A 19,972-nucleotide genomic window follows, 5' to 3' on the forward strand; every position below is an offset into this window, starting at 1 on the left:
AACTGTACAGACTCCCCTATGGTAATACTTAGGAAAATAATTTCCACTCAACATCATTCATAACAGTCAAAGTAGACACAATTTATGGATAACATTAAAATACTATTATTGCGATGTTTTAGTATAGATCCTAATAACGTTGTCAAGCAAGAGTGACATTTCTGATTAGATTAAATGTATCAAGGGCTCGCTCCTACAGCATGTACACAGCTGCTATAACTATATCTATACCAAAATCATGTTCTGAAGAGTCAATTTCTATTCTAAGCTGATGATAGAAAGGTGGAGAGGGGGATATCACTTCCAAAGAAATGATTTGGATGTGAAAGGGTCCAGGGTTTTTATCATAATAGAATGGGCATATAAGGCTAAAAAAATAATAGCCTTGGTTCTCAGGCTCTGCTCGCATCATCATATAGTTTGCCGCACGTTTCATTTATATTTCCATTATCAAAATAAATCCTAATATTTAAAAACAACGCGATCTAATATATCACACAGTTACTTCCCTTTACATGCACACTGCTTTACTGCGCATCTCATGTCTTGGTAATGGCGGCAATAGGAGTTTGTATGCTTGTTTATGTAGGGAGGCTCTTTCCCAGGTTGTTGGTACACTGTATATTTGGTTACATACTAGTTTGAACAAGCAAAATAAAAATAAAAAAGCACCACCCTTGCGCACTATATTCTCAAAAGTCATTGCCTGAGATCCAATTCTTTTATTTTTTTAAGCCTAATACAGTGGATAATCCCTAATGATTCCTTCCTTGCTGGGGATGTAGATAACCTGGTGAAATCACAGCATGTACGACTTGTATGCTGAAACAGCTCTCTATATCTTTCACTGTAGAACAGGGTAACATCAGAAGACATAATTATCTGTACTTTTATTTCTCTAAAGATCATAACAAATGAGAAAAAGATGACAAACATCTCTTGCAAAACAACAGTGTAAAGTCATATACTAAACTACAGACTTCTAAATGCAGTGACTTTGACAAAATGCTTGTATTCATCTTAATGTATATTCCCATATAAACATGAAAAGTCAATACCTCTGTACTTGCTTAATTCTGAAGAGTTATTTTCACTTCCAGGTTTCATAGAAATAAATTCAAGATGGAATCATTGACATGATTGAGTAACTTCAGAAAGGGGATATTTGAGTAACTTCAAGAGGTATATAATTTAGTAAATTCAGGAAGGATACATTTTAGTAAATTCAGGAAGGATATATTTTAGTTAATTCAGGAGGGATATATTTCAGTAAATTCAGGAAGGACATATTTTAGTAAAATCAGGAAGGATATAATTTACTTAACTTTGAGACTTCGCTGGGTTAATTCCAAGGTTTCTTAAATCCCTGACTTAGTACACCAATCAAAGGGAGAGCACTCTCATCAAACACAACCAGAACTTTCAAGTTAGTTTCACACACATAACTGATGGTAATGATTTCAAATTTGTGCTCAAAGGCTATTTATCAAGTGATGGTGTGTCAATGAACTCATATCAAAGCACTTATGAACTTCCACAGTGGAATGAAACATTATTACATGGAGAAGTTAGGTAGATATGATGTCCAATTCATCACATCTTTCGGTGAAGTATTTTGATCTGTAAGTGGCCCCCACTCCCCAACCCCACCACCAAAAAATGAAAAAAAAAAGAACAAGAAAAATCTTTAAAAATACCTGGACATTTCAAATTGCGTGGTTCTCCCCCAAAATAATTAAATGTCTTGCAATCTTCTTCAAGTCAGGTTCGTTGGTCTTACAGTTTAACACATTATATGAACATAGCATGTTTTACACGGATACATATCTGATTTGTCACATCATCATCATCATCATCATCATCACTGTTCTACAGCATTTGGCTCTGCACAGATACATATCTGACATCATAGCGGAAGCTACACAGCCACAGCATATATCAACACACATCCCACTTAGCTGAGTTGGGAATAATGCCCATTGCCCAATCAGAATCTGAAAACATGGTCAATATTTCTCATATCTGCTACCACCAGACATAGTTGAGTGGATATAGATACTGGTATTCTAATATCAGTATATATTCTGGCAGACATGATGGGGTCTGATATAGAATTAGATGGCAACTGTGTGCAGTGAAAGCTAGAAAGTCAATATGTTAGAATTCTTCATTATTCATCATTATTTCACCCCATCATATTTCATTCTGAATCATACAAAGTAGGTGAGATGGGTTGAACACTGCTTTCAACACTACCACACTCCGGCGCAGCAATGAGTTAGCATAACACCACTACCACAGGCTAATTTGCATATCACGTGACCAGACTTTTCTCGTTTGTAAACGAACCCGCTTTTTCAGAAATCAGTATAGAACGGACTAATGCAAGTATTTGGGAGCACTTTACATATTGTTTTGAATAATTATATAACTATGCTACTACAACTGCGACAGTGAGTTGCATGACAATACATATTTACACATCAAATTGACCGTATCGCTAGCTCTCCATAGGGCTTCGATGACAGTACCTGGAGCCGTATAACCAATGTAAACATATCATAACTACGCAAATGGAAATAGTTTTTCACGATTAAGGATATTTTCTCAATGAAAGTTAACCATTCTATGACATATGTTTATCTAGAAATGTAGATTTGTCAAAAATGAAACAGATGAAAACATATGCAATATCTTGAGTTGACTGTGTTAGATGTGACGAATCGTCATATGGAACCGACCTGTGGCAGAGGTACTATGCTGGTCGCATGGAACTCTGGGTAGGAGAGTGCAACAGTACCTCAGTTATATCAATCGTGGGTTTTTACTTCCACTGTGGATGGAAAGCCTAAACTACTGCAGGTTGTATCTTCACAATCTTACAGTAAACATTCTGTCAATGAAGCTGACTAAAAGCAGTTCCGGCATAAAGTGTTTTTTCACTCAAGTGAAATATCAATTTTATGTACTAAATACATAAATAAACATTTATTTTGAATAAATTCTAACCATTGTTTCATATCTAAAAGTAAACAAAAGACCTAATTCTATCCCTTTTCTCAGATCTTATTCCACCCATTGTCTCAGATCTTGTAGCAAATCTAATTCTTGCAACTGTTTTAGATTTCAGATCTAATTCAAGGCATAATTTCAGATTTAATAATATCTGTTGTTTAAGATCTTATTTCAGCCATTCATCATGACCAGAATGAACAGTACAACCTGATAAATGTGGTAAGATGTGTACATGGTATATCTAACAACCTATCCTCATCATCTGATTGACTAAGCCAAGGTAAGTTAGCTTAGACACATGTTTAGTACACAATAAAATAATCATAAATGAGAATTTCAGCATTCAAAACATTCCCCAACAAATCAGTTGACTGCCCATGATAAATGAGGCATGAGTTACAACACACAATTTAATAAATTTTCTGAACTGAATTTTTTAAGGAAACCCGACCTCTGGACGATGATACTGGTAACTCTCACATGTATATAAAGTTACACTATTTGTGCTGATAATTCATTGTATCTGACTTTTGATAATTTGGACAATTTCCTAACACAAAGTCTGTATTCACAGGGTTGCACTGAATATGAAGAGTGACACCGAGTCTATCAGTCTGTGTCTTCTTCAAATCATACAGTTACCATAAAACATTATTTTCCTAAAAATCCCTGTTTCTGCATGATAACAGTTAACGTCTATACATCTCCATGACAATTCCACGTCAGTACAAAACTTTCACTGTAGCATATTAATCAACATCAACAATCAAACCTAGCATATTTCTTCTGAAAATGTCAAAAACACATTGCCAAGATGGACGTCTAATGGTAAACATGGTCATCAAACTTGACCCGTCGTTTCTGCACATCGTAACTGTACCTGCTGCTCACAACCTGATTGGTCTCCTGGAGAGTACGAAACGATGTCCGGGAATCAGGCGCGGGAGTTGGCTCCTCAGACACAATAGTAGGCTTAAAACTGGCAGCTGGCTCTGGCTTCCTTTGTCTTTTACTGCCATGTTGGAACAGTGGCAGCCCCTACAACACATTGATCACTCTCCTATTGTCATCTGTTAAATAAGGCCATGTTGTTAATGTTACACTATGCAATATTGCAGTTATATCATGGCGGCCTGTAAATAATCAAGTGTGGACCATACTCATCAATGATAGATATTGTGAGCAATGATCAATGTTGCTGATCAACCAAGTCGCTGAGCCTGACCACTCGATCCAAGAAGTCGCACCTAGCCACTTGCATAGGTTGCTTGGGACGTATTCTAATCCGGAAGTCCCATAAGGGTAAATAATGATTGAATGACTTTATTAGGCTAAAAAAAAATAATAGTCTTGGTTCTCAGGCTCCGCTCGCATCATCATATAGTCTGACGTACGTTTCGTTTTTATTTCCATTTTAAAAAAGATCCTAATACTTAAAAACAATGCGATCCAATATAGCACACAGTTACTTCCCTTTACATGCGCACTGCTTTACTATGCATCTCATGTTTTGGTAATGTAGCAATAGGAGTTTGTATGCTTGTTGATGTAGGGAGACCCTTTTCCAGGTTGATGGCGCACAACTGTATATTTGGTTACAATCTATTTTGAACAAGCAAAACAATAAAAAAAAAGCACTGTACTTCCGCACTTTATAGCCTTAGGATAAGCTGAAGAGGACTTCTGTTGAAAATTGAAAAGATATTTATAGTGTGATGACACTATACAAACAGGATTATGGCAATGATGTAATTGAGGTTTGGTATTCACAGGATTTGTATATGTTTACCACTTTGTAGAGACTCATTAGGACTATGAAAGGTGCAGACAGAGAAGAATCATAATCAGGGCAATATTGATATTTGAACCCACGACCAATCCTGGCGGAGATACAGCTCAGTGCCTGTAGGCCTCTGCCATGCCTTGAGTGTAAAATGAATGAAGGGTATGGGTATGTTTATACTTTTCTAAATTGCAATTTCAACAAAAAGTTTTACATGTTATTTGGTGAAACTTTACTATGTTCACATTGTGAGAAGTAATGAGCAATTGGTAATATCGTCAGGCTGCTGCACTGGTTTGTACCAGGTAATCATTGGTTGTGATAAATCTTAACAGATGCTAAACACATGGATGCAATATACTTACAACTTTCTTCTTGATGATCATGTTCAGCTGGGTACTACTCTTCAGGGTGACCACAGCCTGTATGCAAATATAGCATCTCTAATATAGTCTGTGAACAATTCCAACACAGCAATTTCATCACAAAAGATCTATACTCCGATTCAATGCCTCTCTTCATCAAGATCAGGTGAGCCTTATCAAAAGCTGACCATCATACCCACACAACTTGTTGTGTGGGTATTTCAGCCAATCAGGTGTCAGATTTCTAAACACCCCCCCCAAAAAACCTTCTAAATTTTGCCAACGCGTTCCAATGTGATTTACAAAGTTTGGTCTGAACAAAACCAAACCTGAGTACACCTTTTCAGTGTAGATGTTGACTGTAGTCTTTTGCTTTGTTTGTTGTTTACGCCGCACACAGCAATATTCCAGCCATATGACGGTGGTCTGTAAATAATCAAGTCTGGACCAGACAATCCAGTGATTGAGATCATGAGCATCGATGCACACAAATGGGATATGATGACATGTATCAACCAAGTCAGCGAGCCTGACCACCCGATCCCATTAGTCGCCTTTTACGGCAAGCATGGTCTGTTTTACGGCAAGCATCGTCGCCTCTCACGACAAGCATGGGTAGCAGAATTAACTGCAGTCAGAAATGACAATGTCTAAAGTATCCCCCACATACCATGATGTACAAAGTCATGATAATTCTCCATTAAAAACTGTACATTTGCATTCATTTTTTTTCCATACAGAAAATGTATAAGCCTCTAGGGCCGGGACGAGTCCAAATTTACTACCTTGTACCAAACCCCCTATTACCCTATCCGACATGGCTACCCGCTGTAGGTCTCAAGAGATGGAAACAAAATGTCCAGTTGGGAATAGTTTGACTATGCCCTGGCAAAATGTATTTAGATACACCTAAAAATGATCTGGTAATGCATACACTGAAGTTAACTGAAGCTTTATCTTTATACAAACATATACAAGTCAATAGGAAAGAAATGTGAACATGAGTGATGTGTCGCGTAACCATTGTGTTCTATATCATTTTTGTCATTAAACAATATATTGTGTGATTAACCTCAGGTCTGGGTATTAGTGCGGGTACCCGGGTCCTACTCAGTACCCACATGACCCGAGTCACCAAATTACTTGTCCTGTCCTAGAAGCTCACTGATTGGCTGTTTAGAAAGTTCACCTCACCTGACCTCCTTTGACGTCAGGTCTTGTTTGCGACAAATATCAGAAGAAAAAAAATCTTATTTTAATGAGATTGTAGAATAACATCACAGAAACCATTATTTGAATGCCAAATGAAACAACATACATTCATTAACACAATCTTCTCTATGTTCATACTTACAAACTGCAGTTATAAAGATATTCACAGCTCTCACTTCAGCACAAAACAACATATTCACCCACTCCTGCCAACAGTGGCTGTGTCAGATAGGGGAGGTAACTCTACCTCTTTGTGCGTGATCCCAAGGAAGCTTGTTCCATTGACCTCTATGATCTGATCTCCGACCTCCAAGTTGACCTCTTCTGCCAGTCCCCCGGAGCGCACCTTCTCTACAAAGATCCCTGGGAAGTGGGATGGTCCACTCACAATCCTGGCAACAAAATGGCATATCACTGTAACATACATGACATAGTCATTCACCAATAGTTGTCTTTCATATTTAGGATTTGTTTATGTGTTGTTTAATGCCACACTCAGCAATATTCGATCTTCACAAAGGTGGCCTGCAAATAACTGAGTATGGGCCAGACAACTCAGTGATTGACAACATCTGATTTAGTAACCTCTAACTGACGACCACCATAGGATGTTGGGGACCAATTCTAACCTGGAACCCCATGGGTCAGATATCCATGAATATCCATTATACCGCCAATAAGGCCGACAAGTATACAACAAGCATTTAGCAATATTCCAGCTAATTGACCTATGCTTACCACAAGAGGCGACTAATCAGATCGGGTGGTCAGTCTTGTTGATGCATCCCAATAGTGTACATTGATGCTTGTGATGTCAATCACTGTATCGTGTGGTCCAGACTAGATTATTTACAAGCCCACTGTCACACAGCTGGCATACTCCCGAGTGTGGTGTTAAACAAAAAGCATGATGATGATGTTTGTTTGTTCTTCTGTGTTGCAATCAGCAACATTTCATCATATTAAGTCTTGGTTAGAAGACCAGTGTTTGATATCATGAGCATCCCACGTCATTGGGGTACAATTACACGCAAACAAACCATCGTCTCTGGCTAAAGGTTCCTATTGAGTCACCTCTTATGACAAGCAATAGCGTGCTAGGGACTTCTTGCCCAGGTCTGAAACATTTAGAGTATGTACTGACCCACATCCGATGGAGGAGACACCAGTCGTGTTGATGAAGATTTTCAGCTCTGGGCCTGAGGAACCTCTCTTTTCTATCTGTGCATCTTTGTCCAGAATCTCTTGCTGGAATGGGACAGAGATATTTACACATATTGCTTGAGTATTTAGAATGGGTGAGTCTGAATACATGCTTGATAATGTTTCAAGGGAAATAACTCAGCACATCTCTCCTCTTCCATATGTTGAAGTAAAACACTGTCTGTGGAATATAACTAAATAAACACAGAGCCTGCACATATAATCTGTACTTGAAATACTAAAAGTGAAAAAAAGGAATAGAACATACAAAGCTGATGACATCACTCAACCAGAAATCCGAAAAATATTCCATAAGGTAATTTAACATTCTATGGCTTGCATTTTTGTTACTCAATCAACTTTTGGTCAATATCAGTTATTTTCTATGAATTTATTCTTAGAAACATCAACTGCCACTATTCTACCCCTGTCCCTACAAGGAGACAAGCATGGGGTACGGGGACCCTTGAATCCCCACAAGGAGACAAGCATGGGGTATGGGGACCCTTAAATCCCCCATAAGGAGACAAACATGGGGTACGGGGACCCTTGAATCCCTACAAGGAGACAAACATGGGACACAGGGACCCTTGAATCCCCATAAGGAGACAAGCATGGGGTACGGGGATCCTTGAATCCCCATAAGGAGACAAGCATGGGGTACAGGGACCCTTGAATCCCCATAAGGAGACAAGCATGGGGTACTGGGGGTCATGGAATCCCCAAAAGGAGACAAAGCATGGGGTACTGGGGCCATGGAATCCCCAAAAGGAGACAAGCATAGGGTACTGAAACCATGGAATCCCTACATGGAGACAAGCATGGGGTACAGGGGTCATGGAATCCCTACAAGGAGACAAAGCATGGGGTACTGGGGCCATGGAATCCCCCAAAGGAGACAAGCATAGGGTACTGAGACCATGGAATCCCTACAAGGAGACAAGCATGGGGTACTGGGGCCATGGAATCCCCATAAAGAGACAGGCATGGGGTACTGGGGCCATGGAATACCCATAAGGAGACAGGCATGGGGTACTGGGGCCATGGAATACCCAAAAGGAGACAAAGCATGGGGTACTAAGACCATGGAATCCCTACAAGGAGACAAGCATGGGGTACTGGGGCCATGGAATCCCCATAAAGAGACAGGCATGGGGTACTGGGGCCATGGAATACCCATAAGGAGACAGGCATGGGGTACTGGGGCCATGGAATCCCCAAAAGGAGACAAGCATGGGGTACTGGGACCATGGAATCCCCAAAAGGAGACAAGCATGGGGTACAGGGACCCTTGAATCCCCACAAGGAGACAAGCATGGGGTACTGGGGGTCATGGAATCCCCAAAAGGAGACAAAGCATGGGGTACTAAGACCATGGAATCCCTACAAGGAGACAAGCATGGGGTACTGGGGCCATGGAATCCCCATAAAGAGACAGGCATGGGGTACTGGGGCCATGGAATACCCATAAGGAGACAGGCATGGGGTACTGGGGCCATGGAATCCCCAAAAGGAGACAAGCATGGGGTACTGGGACCATGGAATCCCCAAAAGGAGACAGGCATGGGGTACTGGGGCCATGGAATCCCCAAAAGGAGACAAGCATGGGGTACTGGGGGCCATGGAATCCCCCAATGGAGACAAAGCATGGGGTACTGGGACCATGGAATCCCTACAAGGAGACAAGCATGGGGTACTGGGGCCATGGAATCCCTACAAGGAGACATGCATGTGGTACTGGGGCCATGGAATCCCTACAAGGAGACAAGCATAGGGTACTGGGGCCATGGAATCCCCACAAGGAGAGACACGTGGGGGTATTGGGGACCCTTGAATCCCCACAAGGAGACAAGCATGGGGTACTAAGACCATGGAATCTCCAAAAGGAGAGACACATGGGGGTATTGGGGACCCTTGAATCCCCACAAGGAGACAAGCATGGGGTACTGGGGCCATGGAATCCCCACAAGGAGACAAGCATGGGGTACTGGGGCCATGGAATCCCTACAAGGAGACAAGCATGGGGTACTGGGGCCATGGAATCCCCACAAGGAGAGACACATGGGGGTATTGGGGCCATGGAATCCCCACAAGGAGACAGGCATGGGGTACTGGGGCCATGGAATCCCTACAAGGAGACAAGCATGGGGTACTGGGGTCATGGAATCCCCACAAGGAGACAGGCATGGGGTACTGGGGCCATGGAATCCCTACAAGGAGACAAGCATGGGGTACTGGGGTCATGGAATCCCCAAAAGGAGAGACACATTGGGGTATTGGGGCCATGGAATCCCCACAAGGAGACAAGCATGGGGTACTGTGGCCATGGAATCCCGACAAGGAGACAAGCATGGGGTACTGGGGCCATGGAATCCCTACAAGGAGACAGGCATGGGGTACTGGGGCCATGGAATCCCAACAAGGAGACAAAGCATGGGGTACTGGGGCCATGGAATCCCCACAAGGAGAGACACATGGGGGTATTGGGGCCATGGAATCCCCACAAGGAGACAAGCATGGGGTACTGGGGCCATGGAATCCCCACAAGGAGACAAGCATGGGGTACTGGGGGCCATGGAATCCCTACAAGGAGACAAGCATGGGGTACTGGGGCCATGGAATCCCTACAAGGAGACAAGCATGGGGTACTGGGGGCCATGGAATCCCCACAAGGAGACAAGCATAGGGTACTGGGGCCATGGAATCCTGACAAGGAGACAGTCATGGGGTACTGGGGCCATGGAATCCCCACAAGGAGACAGGCATGGGGTACTGGGGCAATGGAATCCCCACAAGGAGACAGGCATGGGGTACTGGGGGTCCTGGAACCTCTGAGGCTTGTATTCAGTTGTAACTCACCAAGGCCTTGGAGGAGTCCAGAGTTTCTACATAGTTCCAACAGACCGATTCCTTCGGGTTACTGAAACAAGATGTTGAGCTGCTATACTTCCATACAATCATTTCATCAAATATCACTGAATTTCACACTGAATTTCATACTATTATTTATTAATTACTTCATGTGAAGAATTAAAAAGAACTCACATGCTGATACAACCAAATTCATTCTTGACATTGTATTTTCATTTTCATTGTATTTTGATGACATGAGAGGTACATCTGATAATGTCCAATAAATGTTGATGGTAAGAATTGTATTTGATCTTCAGGAATACGGAAAACACAAGTTGGAACACAATTACTGGGGTTGTTGATGCAACCACATACCATCAACACCTATTATTAATTCTACATTGATAAACAAAAGGGCATTACAAGTCAGAGGGCTACATACTTCTTAACTGGAAGCATTCCAATATCTGCAAACAAATGAATATACCTGGTATTAAATATACAATTGAAAATCTATCATTCATAATTGTGTAATGAATAATCAATTGTCATTACATTACATCTTATTTATTGTTTATTGAAGGATACTGAAAGATTATTTTGTTTGTTGTTTAACGCCGCACTCAGCAATATTCCAGCTATATGGCGGCGGTCTGCAAATAATCGAGTCTGGACCTCATGAGCATCGATCCACGTAATTAAGATACAATGACATGCATCAACCAAGTCATTGTATACATCATACATCATTGATTTTAAAAATGATCACAACACTACCTAATCTTGACATAATGATCAGCTGTTTTTGACATATTGTAGTATTCTAATTCTCTATACAACCCCAAATAGGGTGCCTCAAACGATTATTTGCCTTACTTAGCGATGTGCATGCATGCGTGTGCGGATGCTTGTACTAGTCCAGACAAAAGCCAGTTTTATAGTGTTAGCCCACTTAGATACCATGCTGCAGAATAACATAGATACCCCACTCAGACACATTGCACTGACTCTGAGCCTGTCCTTGTTTTGTCCCCTTACTGCCAAAAGCTAGGCAGGGAAACATACCTCGACAAAGTGGGACATAGCTCATATCAATCACTGATTTGTTTAGCCAACACACAATTGTCTACATGCCACCACCATGTACCAGGAATATTGCACGGTGCTGACTTACACATTAAAAATCTCTGAACCATTGAGCATCACATGGACATCATGATTGTGGACTTACGTGTCACTTTGAGGACAATTTCCTCGTGGGACTTGATGAGGTTGAGGACATCCTCATGTATGGCTTCAGCGATGGTGTACCCATTGACCCGAACAATCTCATCTCCAACCTAAAATACCACACAAATCATCATGTACTTTCCAACATACCAGGCTGGTAGGCATGGAATACTTACTCGTCAACAAATGGTGAAAAAGACCCCAAATCGCAATATTTTTTAATATTTTTTCAAAGGTCCTGGAACCTAAGCATATGATCTATTTGTTGGGTGACTGCAGTTGTTTACTTACATAATGCTATACTTCAATCATGTGAAGGACAAACAACTTTTAATGAGTAAAAGATTTTTCAGGCACCCCAAAATTATTTGGGGGAGGGGGAGAGGAATATTAATTGAAAAATAAAACCCCAGGTGAATATGAAATGGTTGGTGTCTGATGATGATGCAGAGATTTATCTAGGAATTGTAACTATGCAGGCCCAATGGGAAAATAGCATGATTTTAAAGTCCATATTTTAACGCTGCATTCAATGGTGACTTTCCAATTGAAAAAGAAGGAGTTCATGTGTATTCTATTGCACTAGGCGCATTTATTAAGTACTGCGCCAAATTATTTATTACTTTTTACAATAGCGGTCTATAGTGAAATCCCTCAACATCCTTCGCATAAAAGTATAATAAATAGTAAATAACTTTTTTAAATATTTTAACCGTATATAGATAAAAAGTTCAAATATGTGCTAAACAGTTAAAAACATGCATTTGCACATTTCCCTCAATTTCTAACATGCAGCAACAATTAAATGATGATGTCATACAATGCTGTGACATCATGAAAAAAGAGTTATCAGAAGATGAAAAATCACCCCAGCCCCTACAAATTTGAAACAACAAATCATTTGACTGTTACTTTAAGTCCAACTTGATGAGAGAATTTCTATCTAATTTGTCAGTCCGTATACAAGAGTAGTTACTGAGCTATCAAAACAATATCATGGAATTGGGATTCGTAACATTGTATTTCTATGTCAGGTACACACCAATATGAACAGAGTCAAAGTCCTGCCATGGAAATGGAAAAAATATATTCTAAAAGTCCCTAAATAGCAAAAGGCACCAGTTGACAACCTGGTCTTTGTGTGTGCACAGTTTCAAGAAAAAGTAACTTTTAGTTTTAGAGATGTGGTCAAGACAAACATATCTTAAAAAGTTGTTGCCATGGATATGATTGAAAATCAAGAAAAAGAAAAATGCCCCAAATCAGTAAATAGCAAAAGGCAATTTCAGGATCTGTCTGACATAATTACTATCCTATTTTTGACAAATTGACTTTTAGTCTCTCGCCTGAATCACTTTGTTTGGTGATAGATTAAATTAAAATATATTGTGAAAGGGATCTCAATATATGGTTGGTTGGTTTTGTTGCTTAACGCGGCACTCAGCACTATTCCAGCTATATGACAGCGGTCTGTAAATAATCAAGTCCGGAGCAGACAATCCAGTGATTGACATCATGAGCATCGATCCACGCAATTGAGGTACGATGGCGTGTGTCTCCGCTTACGACAAGCATAGTTGCCTTTTACGACAAGCATGAGTTGCTGAAGACCTATTCTACCCTGGATCTTCACTGGTGATCTTAATACGACAGTTCAAACACCTTTGATGGTCGTGAGCTCGACACTGGGTTGGACCTACCTTGAGCCCTCGCTTGCTGGCCTGTGACGTAGCATCCACGTGAGACACAAACACTCCTATACCATGCTCAAATCCTGAAAACAAAATACAGCCATGAAACCAAAATACATACGAGTGATCAAGTGAAGAAGGCTTCTGTTACAGGCATATTATGGTAGAGGAAATAGCTTGATACATCTTAGGAATCATGCCACAAGCTAACACTTTAACCATAACACTTTAACCACATGTCCCACTAAATAATGCTAAACATCCAAGTCTGAGAGACATGAATTCTTCATGAAAGTCATCCTCAATAATCCTGCTTATCATATCTCCATTCTGTTATGAAATATATCTGGACCCATTCACTATTATATTTTTGGTTTGATTTTGTGTCAGTTGACTTGACACTAACAATAGTCATCCCATCCAATTTCTAGACCTGTACCTTGACTTGCCGTGTTTGGGAGAGACGTTCAAATACAACTGGACATGCTAACGTTCCTTCCGCAATGGGTCCAGGGTGCACATCATAATAGAATGGAGATATGATAAGCAGGATTATTGAGGATGCACTTTTTCAAACAGAAAACTTGGCAGGAGTGTGTAAACAACAAATTCTGCTGTGCCAACACAAGCTGATATGGAAATTTAACATGTTGAAAACTTTTGTCAACTCAAGGGTGACAGGAAACGTACAAGAAGTCAAAGTCATCAACATCCCCTGCAATGGCAAATACTTCAACTAGTTCTATAAATATTTTGTTGCTTTGGAAACTCGAAAAATAAATTGTTCAAAAGACAGAAACTATCATCAGGCACCATTTTCACTGCTAGATCTATCTAAATGACAAGTCTGGCAAGGGAATATCGCACGTTTTTCAAGATCTGTGGAGTCGCGGGGGATAACAAATAACCATGATAACTGTCATGATCTTAGGAGAATGGCTTCACTTTGACATACATAAATAGTTAAAAGTTAAAGAGTCTTAGAGTGACTTACCTCCCCTGACCGCAAACCCCAGACTTTCTCCGGCCTGGCGTTTGAGTCGGATGACTCTGAGCTTGATGCCCGGAGTCTGAGGGGTTTTCTGGCTGTACTCCAGCTGGTGCTTGGGCATCACGAGGGGCCTGAGGGAGAGACTCATTACTAGACTCTTACAACAGTCCATCAGTTTACAGTACAGCAAAACTTGATGAACTGAGACCTGTATCAGGGAGAGTCTCCGTACTAGATTCTTACAACAGTCCATCAGTTTACAGGACAGCAAAACTTGATGAACTGAGACCTGCATCAGGGAGAGACTCCATACTAGATTCTTACAACAGTCCATCAGTTTACAGTACAGCAAAACTTGATGAACTGAGGCCTGCATCAGGGAGAGACTCATTACTAGACTCTTACAACAGTCCATCAGTTTACAGTACAGCAAAACTTGATGAACTGAGACCTGCATCAGGGAGAGACTCATTACTAGATTCTTACAACTGTCCATCAGTTTACAGGACAGCAAAACTTGATGAACTGAGACCTGCATCAGGGAGAGACTCCGTACTAGATTCTTACAACAGTCCATCAGTTTACAGGACAGCAAAACTTGATGAACTGAGACCTGCATCAGGGAGAGTCTCCGTACTAGATTCTTACAACAGTCCATCAGTTTACAGTACAGCAAAACTTGATGAACTGAGGCCTGCATCAGGGAGAGACTCATTACTAGACTCTTACAACAGTCCATCAGTTTACAGTACAGCAAAACTTGATGAACTGAGACCTGCATCAGGGAGAGACTCATTACTAGATTCTTACAACAGTCCATCAGTTTACAGGACAGCAAAACTTGATGAACTGAGACCTGCATCAGGGAGAGACTCCGTACTAGATTCTTACAACAGTCCATCAGTTTACAGTACAGCAAAACTTGATGAACTGAGGCCTGCATCAGGGAGAGACTCATTACTAGACTCTTACAACAGTCCATCAGTTTACAGGACAGCAAAACTTGATGAACTGAGACCTGCATCAGGGAGAGACTCATTACTAGACTCTTACAACAGTCCATCAGTTTACAGGACAGCAAAACTTGATGAACTGAGACCTGCATCAGGGAGAGTCTCATTACTAGACTCTTACAACAGTCCATCAGTTTACAGGACAGCAAAACTTGATGAACTGAGACCTGCATCAGGGAGAGTCTCATTACTAGACTCTTACAACTGTCCATCAGTTTACAGGACAGCAAAACTTGATGAACTAAGACCTGCATCAGGGAGAGACTCATTACTAGACTCTTACAACAGTCCATCAGTTTACAGGACAGCAAAACTTGATGAACTGAGACCTGCATCAGGGAGAGTCTCATTACTAGACTCTTACAACTGTCCATCAGTTTACAGGACAGCAAAACTTGATGAACTAAGACCTGCATCAGGGAGAGACTCATTACTAGACTCTTACAACAGTCCATCAGTTTACAGGACAGCAAAACTTGATGAACTGAGGCCTGCATCAGGGAGAGACTCATTACTAGACTCTTACAACAGTCCATCAGTTTACAGGACAGCAAAACTTGATGAACTGAGACCTGCATCAGGGAGTGTCTCATTACTAGACTCTTACAACAGTCCATCAGTTTACAGTACAGCAAAACTTGATGAACTGAGACCTGCATCAAATTTACATAATGTAACAGTAAACTGACCATCACAAGAAATTGTTACCTTTTTTTATCTATTAAGAGCCACCCTGAGTAAAGTTGGGTCAAGGGGCAAGACTTTGTAATAGACCAGGTTATCACATGAAGGCAGAGCTAGCTACAACTGAGGATTTCTACCTTTAACATTTGAATACTATACCATGTCATAAATTAGATTATCCCTTCTCATCATATCTACGAAAGTAATTAAGATGGTGACTATAATATATAAGAGCTGGACCCTAATAAGGTCCTGGGCCCTGTTCTATAGAGCGATCTTAGCACTAAGATGGTTGTAACTTCCATACTTTAACATATGCTTACAATTGTCATAGCGCTAACATTACTTTGTGGAATGAGGCAGGGCGTCATACAAAGCGATATTAGCGCTAAGGTGATCGTAACTCCCATGCATTAACATAGACTTACAACAGTCTTAGGGCTAAGGTTGTTTTGTACAACGGCAGCCTGGTCTCTAATCAGGTCCTGGGACCTGAGTTCCACAGTTCTACCATACTTAAATATAGCCTTCTGAAGACTGCTTGGTGGAATGGGGCCATGGTCTAAAAAGTAAACTGACGGTAACAGGCCTTGGCTCTTCACAGGGTAAATACTGTATGCTAATTGTACAGTTGTCAGAGAGTTAGAACAAGTCCCACTTGCTGAGACTTGGGAATGTCTCAAAACATATCACCTTAAGTGCACCTCAGTCTACAATATTCCAGCTACATCATGCTGACAATGGAGCCTGGATCAGACAAACCAGTGAATGAAAGCATGAGCAACGATCCATGCCATCGAAGTAAAATGACATGCAATCAGTCAAAGTGTCTCAGCCCAGAACCCCTATTTAGTAGACTCCTATAACAAGCATGGTGCACTGGGGAGGTATTTGGACCTCACATCTCCACAGGGGATGTCATGTTAAAACACTCCTAAGCACATAAGTTTCCTTAAGAATAATGTCATGTGGCAGTAGAAACTATTGTAAATGCATTTGTCGTAAATTGTCAGAAGCAGAAAAATATTGAACAACTGGTAAAAAATATTCAGTGCTGTCATGGCATTTGAATTGCAGTTGACAGCAATGAGTCGATGAGGTGAAATGGGGTTTAACGTTGCTTTCAAGAAACTTGCACTAATATTGCAACGTGCATAGCCCACAAAGTCATCCTGCTCCATGACTTTCAAATTTACATTTTATAATTTTTGTTTTTATTAAAACCCAAGGCAATTATAGATCAAACTAAACCAAGTCTAGTTTCATTGATTCCACATGAACACAGCAGAGACAGGAATGTTCTTTTCTAAAAAATAAATTAAAGAAATGAAGAAATAAAGAAATGTTTTCAAAGTCTCAGTGTTAGCGTACCCACTAGGCTACCATGGTGAGGTTTAACATGGTTACACCACTCAGAAACAGTACACTGATTTCGCCCACCAGTTCTTGTTTTATCCCCTTAATGTCGAGCGCCATGCAGGGTACAAGAAGTACCATCTTTCAGCATCTTTTGGGATCGAACCACCATTCCTTCCACTCTCCACGCAGAGAGGCACTAGACCGTAGAGGCAGTAGGAGTCAGTAGAGCTTTCCAGAATGATTTTGTACTAGAATTATGAGAGTTATCTGCCCTTGTTGTATACATGACCACGGTAGAGTTGATCATTCAGGAAACAGCCACAATTACATACATATGATGTGTCCTTTATCTGCAGGACTACAGGGTAGCTTGTCACGCCAAAGACCCATGGTTCGATTGCCCACATGTGTACAATGTGTGAAGCCCATTTCTTGTGTCCCCCGCCGTGATATTGCTTGAATATTGCTAAAAGCGGCGTAAATCCATACTTATTCACTCAATGCATGACTACCAATCATCTTTTGGCCAAGGAAGACAACTACCTGATGTGTTCATACAGCTCCAGTTTGGATGGTTCATTCAGCAGCCTCCTCAGCTCCGTCAGCAGATCATGCAGCTCCTGGGACCTGTAGGAGTGGAAGAAACAGCAAGTGAGTGACTTACGTTTAATGCCACCTTGAATTTGCTAGAAACCACCTTACAGTCACGAAAAACATAAATCCCAGTCATCCAAGGGGCTTGTTCCTTACATGTGTTGTTAAAAATATTGTCTTGTTTTAACCAGTGGAGTGAGTGAGTTGGGTTCAAAGCTGCTTTGAACAGAGCTTCGGTTACACATCATGTCAGTGTGGATGATAAGTGGTTGAGGTTATAGGCATCTATCACTTTGGTAAACACCACAAGCAAGTGTTTGGTGCGGACAAACTGAGGAACATTTTTAGGGCAAATCCGAGATTTGAATCGATGATCAGCAGAGCCTGCTTAGCTTGGCCTTGGCCTACTGGGCCACCCATGCACCGTGGGATTGAAATCTGTGGACAGCATTGACACAGCATACAAACCATGTATCAAATGCCACACTCAGCCATATCCCAACAACATGATGGCAAATAATCAATATTCAGGGCCAGACAAATCAGTGATCACTGATTGACATTATAAGCAAAGTCCCAAGCCAAGTCACCAAGACTGACTCCCAACCCTGTAGTTGCCTCTCATAACAAGTCTAGGTTGCTGGGAACCTACTCTAACCCAGGTTCCCAACAGTGGGCACAGTGGCAGATATATAAACTCACAGTGCTTAAACAGTTGGTGCCAAAAGGTGAGGTGATATAGGGTTTAACGTCGCGTCCAAGATTATTGCACTTATATAGTGACGTGCATGTACGTGTATGTGTGTGTGTGGCTGCTTGTACTAGTCCGGACTGATGCTGATTTATAGTGCTAGCACACTGAGATACCATGCTACAGTTTAACATGAATACCCCAATCAAGACACAGTATACTAACTCCGAGCCAACTATTCCTTGTTTTAGCCCCTTAATGCCGAGCGCCAGACAGGGTAACAACAAGTACCATATTTTAACGTCTTTTGGTATGACGTGGCTTGGGGTCGAACCCCGGACCTTCCGCTCTCCGGGCGGACGCTCTACCACTAGACCATGGAGGCGGTCTGGTGCCAAAAGTAGAGTTCAGTGAGTTTTGAGCTCATGAATACATGTTCATCACTGATGTAAAAAGCTACAATCAGCCCATTTCTTCAACTTGGTCACCATGTAATGCTAATCAGTGCTGATATTAATGTATGAAAAATAAATACCACAAATTTTACAAAGCAGCAAACTCAGGGATTTAGTCTATTTTTTAATTGAGGGGACTACTGATTTTACTGATGGATGTCATTCACACAGACCTATTGGAGATGGTGAAATCAATGTCAATTTGCAACCTTCGAAATTCACGCTAGCCCATGACTAATCATTGAGGACCAGTGTCCAAAACAGCTGCCAGGCAGATATCCGATTGACAGATCTGCAAGCCAGCATCAGGACGGTTTTTGATGACATCTTAAAAGGTGCATTGAATAGGATCCAAACCCTTCTAAGAGGCTACAAACGTGCCCAAACACCAGAGCTGAGGAAGAGACTTCCGTGACTTACCACGTGTTAATTACCATTGTCAAGCAGCTCAGCGCTGATGTGTTGGGTTATTCAATGACTTGCTGATGGAATTATGTGCCTCACAGCGTTCTTTGGATTCCTTAGATGTGGAGATGTCACATGCTCGGCAAACTTTGATCCCAATATGAACAGCACCATGAGTGACATTAAGAAAAAATGTACTATAACCTTAAAGCGTCAAAGACTGATCCCTTTCGGCAAGGGGTTCGTATTGCTTTATTCGATACTGACACCATGACATGTCCCTCCTCGGCCTTGTCCAGACTGTTTTCCATAAGAATGCTGCAAACCAGCATCCGCTGTTTGTCAGTCGGGAATATCTACCCATATCCAAGACGGTGTACTCATGGTTAGGTAGGGTCCTCACACTAGCTGGCTTCAACTCCGCGGAC

At 41.3% G+C, this 19,972-nt stretch overlaps 1 protein-coding gene across 4 annotated transcripts in view; it reads right to left on the minus strand.

The window, feature by feature from the left end:
- The window catches only part of LOC124141042 (harmonin-like), a 51,618-nt gene that overhangs the window by 13,121 nt on the left and 18,525 nt on the right, over positions 1–19,972 (minus strand). For 3 of the 4 annotated variants that reach the window (XM_046508910.2, XM_046508911.2, XM_046508912.2), the window contains exons 3-12: positions 17,943–18,026; positions 14,347–14,474; positions 13,362–13,435; positions 11,663–11,771; positions 10,874–10,898; positions 10,438–10,498; positions 7,520–7,623; positions 6,623–6,767; positions 5,164–5,220; positions 3,896–4,053 (exon numbers count right to left, since the gene is read on the minus strand). In XM_046508910.2, coding sequence (XP_046364866.1) covers positions 3,896–4,053; positions 5,164–5,220; positions 6,623–6,767; positions 7,520–7,623; positions 10,438–10,498; positions 10,874–10,898; positions 11,663–11,771; positions 13,362–13,435; positions 14,347–14,474; positions 17,943–18,026 — 945 coding nt within the window. Of the gene's footprint in view, positions 1–3,895; positions 4,054–5,163; positions 5,221–6,622; positions 6,768–7,519; positions 7,624–10,437; positions 10,499–10,873; positions 10,899–11,662; positions 11,772–13,361; positions 13,436–14,346; positions 14,475–17,942; positions 18,027–18,149; positions 18,392–19,972 lie in introns of those variants that run through there. The other variant, XM_048385605.1, reaches the window with a different exon arrangement.

The sequence above is a fragment of the Haliotis rufescens genome, unplaced genomic scaffold, assembly GCF_023055435.1.
Source record: "Haliotis rufescens isolate VD_foot unplaced genomic scaffold, xgHalRufe1.0.p SCAF_6, whole genome shotgun sequence".
Classification (NCBI taxonomy): domain Eukaryota; kingdom Metazoa; phylum Mollusca; class Gastropoda; order Lepetellida; family Haliotidae; genus Haliotis; species Haliotis rufescens.